The sequence below is a fragment of the Tupaia chinensis genome, unplaced genomic scaffold (assembly GCF_000334495.1).
Source record: "Tupaia chinensis unplaced genomic scaffold, TupChi_1.0 Scaffold139733_1, whole genome shotgun sequence".
Lineage (NCBI taxonomy): Eukaryota > Metazoa > Chordata > Mammalia > Scandentia > Tupaiidae > Tupaia > Tupaia belangeri.
This window is the reverse complement of record NW_006199613.1, coordinates 584,634-591,407: the sequence shown is the minus strand read 5'-3', so window position 1 is coordinate 591,407 and position 6,774 is coordinate 584,634. Positions and strand designations below refer to the sequence as shown.

General features: G+C 63.3%; 1 protein-coding gene across 4 annotated transcripts in view; it reads right to left on the bottom strand.

Annotated features, from left to right (window-relative positions):
• SLC1A2 (solute carrier family 1 member 2) overlaps nt 1-6,774 on the bottom strand; it is a 76,140-nt gene that overhangs the window by 11,326 nt on the left and 58,040 nt on the right. For all 4 annotated transcript variants that reach the window (XM_006162090.3, XM_006162091.3, XM_006162089.3 and 1 more), the window contains one exon: nt 3,454-3,588. In XM_006162090.3, coding sequence (XP_006162152.1) covers nt 3,454-3,588 — 135 coding nt within the window. The remainder of the gene's footprint in view (nt 1-3,453; nt 3,589-6,774) is intronic.

The window sequence follows — 6,774 nt, the reverse complement described above, 5'->3', positions numbered from 1 at the left end:
TCTTTCCCTCTGCCAGCCTCCCTTGGAGCCCTGTCTCAGCGCGGCCCCGGTGCCCCCCCGACACTGGCAAGCCCCACCAGCCGAGAGCTCAGGGCCGAGTTTGTCTCCTCAGCTCCTCTCACTGGTGGGAAAGAACGCAGCCCTCTGAGGGCGTCAGGGCAGGCTTGACCTCACTGCAGACCCTGTAGACAGCTTCCCAGGGCCTCTGCCCTGTCTCCCTCTCAGCTCAGAAAGTATGCCCGTGTCTGTTGGTCACCGTCACCACAGAAGCCTGCTCCAGGTTTTCAAACGCGGGCACTCGAAGGCCTGGCGTGGATGCCTGCTCTCCAGCCCGGGAGCAACACTGAGCCGCAGGGCCACCGATGGCAAGGGCGAGCTTGGACCAAGAGCAGGCCCGCAGCCCGAGGGGCTCCTCACACTTCTCTTCCAGCCCTCCTCTGGCACGTTTCCACCCTCAGGTAGCACACCCTGCCTTCCTGGGCACGTGTGAACACACGGGCTGCCTGGGAAGATCTGGGGTGCCCGGTCTTCCCCACCCCATTCCCTAACATTTAGGTAGGAACAGGCAGGTCTCGATGTTCCGTGAGGTGGCCCTCATCCCCCCGACAGGCCGAAAGGCCACGATGGACCGGAGAGGGGGGCCCCAGGCAGGCTCACGGGCACCAAGCCCTGGTGGAAGGGCAGCCGGGACCCTGACTCGCCCTGAGCCCCTTCACACCCTTCGCTTTGTTCTATCCTGGGAAGGGAGAGATGAACGAGTCGAACGCTGTAACACGTAGACTCAGGCGTCTCTGCGCCCTCTGAGACCGGGTTGTGTGTGAAAAACAGCTTGGTTTCCTGATGGTTCCGGAGGCTGTGCCGTCCCAGACCAAGCTGCCACGCTGGGCTACCAACACGTACTGAGAGCAGAGCCTCCAACCCTGCCGGTGGCCGCTGGCCTTCAGCATGGTTCAGAGCGGGCAGACCAGAGCCCGGGTGGGGCAGCACGTCTGTCCTCCCTGCCTGTCGCGGCTCCTCCCGCTGCTGGAACTGCTTGGTATGAACCAAGGGTCCGTGTGGGGGCTGGGCGCCCTGGGCTGGCCACATGGCCTGCTGTTCCCGGCTGCGGGAGACTCAGCCCTTCTCATTCGCAGCCGTAGGGGCTGAGCTAGAGCAGAGGCAGGTGCCCGTGGAACTTCCACTCCTTCCCTTGCTCTCTGCAATAAAGCTGGATTCGACCCCTTCAGTGCACGCACGTTACGGCAGGGGCAGCGTGTACAACAGTGCATGTAAGGAGGATGGGTTGGCCACAGTGGCAGAGACCAGGAGTGAGGGCCCTGGAATACGGGAGCTGGGGGCCAGAGGCTGGGATGTAACTCACAGGATATGGGGAGCCCAGAGGTCGGATGGCTTCCTTCGTCCTCCCGCTGGGTAAAGGCCTTGACGATCACAACACTGTACACGTCCGCACACCCTGCTGCTCCCGCCACGGGCCAGGTCCACACACCCTCCTGCTGCTCCCGCCACGGACCAGGTCCGCACACACCCTGCTGCTCCCGCCACGGGCCAGGTCCACACACCCTCCTGCTGCTCCTGCCACGGACCAGGTCCACACACCCTGCTGCTCCCGCCACGGGCCAGGTCTGCACACCCTCCTGCGCTCCCACTGTGCGCTCCATCCCAAGCACTGTGGTGTCTCCAGGTCCCTGCTCCTCCTCCCACCCACCTGCCACCCCGTCACTCAGCTCCCAGATCTGGATGTGAGAAAGGACCCCCACCACCGGCAAGCACAGACAGGTGCGAGGGCCTGCCGTGTGCTCTCCCTCCCCCCCAAAGGCTCCCAGAGCATTTCTGTGACACTCAGAGTCAGCCAGGCCAGGTGGGGGCTCAGGGAAGCACAGTCAGACCGCACAGGAAGGACCTCGGGTCACATCCAGGCCCCCGTCCCCTAAGCAGGCATGCGCGGGTCCTTGACGCAGACTGGCTGGGACTGGGGTGGATCAGGCATGCGGTCCTGGGTGGTGCCTGTCCCTGCCTCGTAGAATAAATAAATAAATGAATAGCGAGAGAGTCAGGAAGGCCCACGACCTTCCTCACAGCCCTCCTGAGCCCGTAGATCACACCCAGGAAGCCACTCCTGAGCAACCTCAGCCTGCCCCAACATAGCCCGTCTTAGCCCAGAACGGCTTCCCCAGGCTCCCAGTCGTCCCCCTCCCTGCGGCCACCTGCATTGTCCTCTCCTTGGAAATGCAGGGCTGGGAGGAGGAGCAAAGCCACGTCCATGGAACAGCTCCTGCCCCGAAAATGCCCACTGACAGCTGTCAGAGTGTGGCCACTGGCGGAGGAGGTAAGTGTGGGCACTCGGGCTCAAAGCCCCCCAGCCTGTCACCCGTGGCCGGCACCGAAGTCAGCGTGTCACCTGGGTTCCATCATTTAACTGCGAGACGAGGCAGGTGGCCGTGGGCATCTGGCAGACATGGCAGGGCCGGGGGGCTACTCCTGCCTCCCTCCAGACCGTCCGGCCAGGCGTGCCCCCTGCGGACGGTGGCCATCTCCCACACCAGGGAGGGGCTGTGCTCACCAGGTCCACGTGCCCGGGCCAGCCATCCTCTCCTCTCACCACGCCCAGGCTCCAGCGACAGATGCCAGGTCCCCATGCTGCTGTCAGCCTCCTTTCAGGGCTCCCGCTGTCCCCGGAGCAGCCCGAGTGACTCCTGCCCCCACAGCACAGCCTCGACCCCTGACCTGGCCTGTGCGGGGTGTGGCGGGTGCCGGAGCAGGCGGAGCGGAGCCAGGCAGCGATCCTGGACAAGTCTCTTGGCCTCTCTGAACCCGGTTCCTCATCTATGGGGGAGGGGTGGTAACTCCAAGCTCAGGGCCCTGGGCTCCAGACACGCCCGCGGCTCCCTGGCACCCCCTCCACCCAGCCCCGACTGGGAAGCGCCCACCACACCACGGTGCCATCCTGCGTGCTGCCTCGCAGTGGCGCGTTCCCGCATGAGTCACTAAGGGGGCCCTGTGCACCCACGATGTCTCTGTCACACCTGAAGGTCTCGCTGTGCCCCGCTCCAGGCCATCGCCACGCCCCTACCCTGGTGTGCACAACCCTGACTGCTCTATAGCTAAGGTCTACGCTGCCTGCCCAGAGCGCAGTGTAGACGCACCACGGCAGATGTGTCTGGCCTCGCTCACTCTCGGCTGTCTCAAGCCCGCTCCGGCTGCTGCCACATTTGCACCGTCATGGCCACGTTCCCGCCTCTGTGCTGTGGGTGCAGATGGGCACAGCCTGTCCACCTCCCCGCACCGTGTGGCCCTCGGGACTCCATCCGGTGAACGGAAACGCCAGGGGCTCCCAGGGGCTCCTAGGGGCCCAGTTCTGTCTCTGTCTTGCTGCCGTCTGCCAGCTGCAGCCCCGGGAGGCGGAGGCAGGGGCGGAGATGCAGCCCAGGCCCGGACGTCCGAAGCGGTACTCACAGAAGCCAGTCCACCGCCACTAGAAGGCTGATGTCCTCCGTAGGCAGGCCCACGGCAGTCAGGATGAGGAGCATGGTCACCAGCCCAGCGCTGGGGATGCTGGCTGCGCCGACACTCGCCAGGGTGGCCGTGAGGCTGCAGGGACAGAGGGCGGGTCATGGTGCAGGAAAGAGCCCTGGCAACACCGTCACCAGCCAGCAAGCTCGCATTTACCCTCGGCCAGAAGACGCCTCACCCGGGCCCTCGCGAGGAACAGAGAAACGGGTGCCCATTCGGACTCCGCCCGGCTCAGTCTGTGGGTGCCTTCACCATGGACGGGGCCTCACTCCCATGTGCCGTCCGGCTGGCCTGGGCTCCGGTGAGGCAGGCGTGGCGCTAGGTGCCACAGAAACGCTGAGGGACACGTCGCCTGACGCCCCCACGAGCGCAGCGCCGCCACTTGCCACTTGGCCTGTGGGTCTGCACGACCCCTGAGGCCATGGCCGGGCTGACGTGGGTTCAGAACGCGGACACGGGCACGGCCAGCAGATGCCGGTGGCCTCAAGTTCCAGCTGCCCGACCTCGTCCAAGGCTGGGAAACACACGGGAGAGGGTGCGAGGGACGGCCCTGGGCGGGGGCTTCTCCCGAAGCAGCTCCTCATCTCTTCTCAAGCACTACCCGGCACCCCGGTGGGACACGGAGTCTGTCTTGGGACAGGCCCACGTCCAAGTGCCCTCCGGACACCAGGCTCCCTGGGCAGCCAGGGCAGCGACTTCCTGTCCTTTCCCGGGTGCCCTGTGTGCGGGCCGTCGGCTCTGAGAGGGCATCTGAACTGTAGGTGCCCGCTCGCCCTCCCGGGGCTGAGGAGGACCGCGCCTTGGTGAGCGACAGACCAGTTTTCTGAGCAGGCTCCCGGGGCTCCGCTGGGGGCCAGCCTCTCCTCTCCGCGTGCTGCAGCCGGGCCCAGCCACAGCGGGCCCAGCACACGCTGTTCGTGGTTGGGAGGCCTTGACTTGACCCTCTCACACTGCAGCAGGTAGGCTCCCTGCAGGTCCCGGGGTGGGAGCTGCATCTCCCACACCATCTGCCCAGGTAGGCCCATCACATCGTAGACACGGCCGCTGGCCGACGGGCCACAGAACCGGTCCCTGCCCTGCCTGCCCCTCCAACCCGGGCTGCCCTCAAGCTTTAGAGCACTGCATTCCCCTTTACTCCACCTGGCCACAGGAGGGGCAGCATGTAGAGATTACCAGTGAAAGCACTGGAGTTTAGTGGCCTGGGTTCAAATCCCAGCCCTGCCACTTACTAGCCACCTGACTAGAAGCAGCTTTGCCTCTCTGGTCTTGATTTACTCACTGGTGAAACGGCGAGGACAAAACAGCGGCAAGTGAAGGGACCCAGCTCAGAGAGACAGGCCGTGTGTCCTCACTGGCCAGGGGAGACAGGGGGTCCCACCGTGCAGAGAGGACAGCGTCACCCGAAGAAAGGGAGGGAGCCGGGGCGGGAACCCGGTTAACAGGTGCAGGTGCCGGCAAGCAGAAGGCAGTGGGCTGATGCCCGGCCGTGACTGCTCCCAGCACAGAGCACGCACAGCTGCCCGCCGTACTTGCTCCGAGCATGGCCGAGGACACGCACAGGACAGGTGGCCTGGCACACACCCCACCTCTACCCCTGCAGCATGCTCTGGGCCAGCTACTCACCTCCTGGGCTCCGCTCCCTTTGTCTGTGACATGCAGAGCCTGGTACCCACCTCCTAGGGCTGCTTCCAAAGCCAAACTAGTAATCTCCCTTAACCGGACGGCCACGCCAGCACTTAGAGGTCCGGACCTCGGTCTTCCTCTGGCCACTGTGGGGGGCCTGTCTCTGGACCTCAGTTCCCACTTCTGCGATAAGATTTGAGAAGGTGGCCTCCGGGGGTGTCCAGATGGAACACTCAGCCTGACCAAATAGACTGATGACCACACAGGGTCTTCATAGCGTGTGCGCATGTATACATATGTGTGCGTGCAGGTGTGTGTGTTCATGTGTATATGTGTGTGCATGCATGTACGAATGTGCAAGTGTATGTGTGTATGCATTCAAGCCAGTATGCCTTTGTGTGCACGTGCGTATGTGCATGCACACGCATGTGCATGTGCGCATGTACATATGTGTATGTGCATGCGTGCGCATATGCATAGTTTGTGCAGGTGTGTGTCCGTGTGCATATGTATACATGCATGTGTGTATGCGCACGTGTGCACATTTGTGCATGTGCTTTGTGTGCATGTGTGCACACATATGCATTGTGTGTGATCATGTATGTACATGCACGCACATATTTATGTGCACAAGCATGTGTGCTTATGTGCCTGTGTGTGCACGTGTGTATGTGTAGGTATGTGCGTGTGTACGTGTGACACGGTGAGTTTTCCCTCCCTCTTTTGGCTGACTTCACTGCAGAGCTGGGCTCAGAGGTACGTGGGTGCTCACTCCAGCTGCAGGAGCGTTCACACAAGAGCAGGAATTCACTCTTCAACCGAAACGTCCCCAAGCTGAGTGACCTCAGAGGTGACAGATGAGCAGAGGCTGCCGTTACAGGGTGAGCGGTGCGTTTCCACGCCCACCTGATGCGTTTCCCCAAGGGATTCTCCTGGGCTGCGGCTGCCCGTTTCTGATTCTCTTTCTCCTGCGAGAGTGTCTGTTACTGGGACGTGACCCTCGACTTACAGAAGCACAGCTGCACACCCTAACACCCCAGGCTCACAGACACGGGTCCCTTAAGGTCAGGTGGTGGCAGCTGGGGCAGGGAGGCGTGGGCAGGAAGGAGCGGGAGGCTGTACTGGACACAAAGACCTGTCTTACAGACACGGAGGTTCCCGTGTGCTGTATGGCTCACAAAGTGACTGTGGCCAGCCTCGCCCGCGAACTAGCAGCCCACGGCCCCAGTGTGGGCACCGCCCCGCTCACAGGTGAGACCGAGGCCCCTAGTGTGGCGTGGGGTGGAGTAGGAACAGGTCCCTGTGCTGGATTTTCACTTTAATTGGGGCCAGAAATGGGCTTCCCACTCAGTCTCCTGCTTGGAGTGGAGTGACGGCTGCAATACAACTGTCACGGGCTCAGAGCACAAGAGGGCCGGGACAGCAATGGGTGGGGCCTGGTGCCTTCGACGACGCCCCTGTAGGCGGGAGGCTGAAGCTGGCCTGCTGGGTGGTCTTGGGTTACGGAGAAGCGGTGTGCTTCAGTGGTCCCAGGGGAGCCCCGGCCCTGGGCTCACACACGGTGCACATGGACGGCAAAGCACTTCTCACACAGAGCGCGTGTCCGTGGTGAAGTGCCGGCGGGCGCCAGCCATCCCCTCC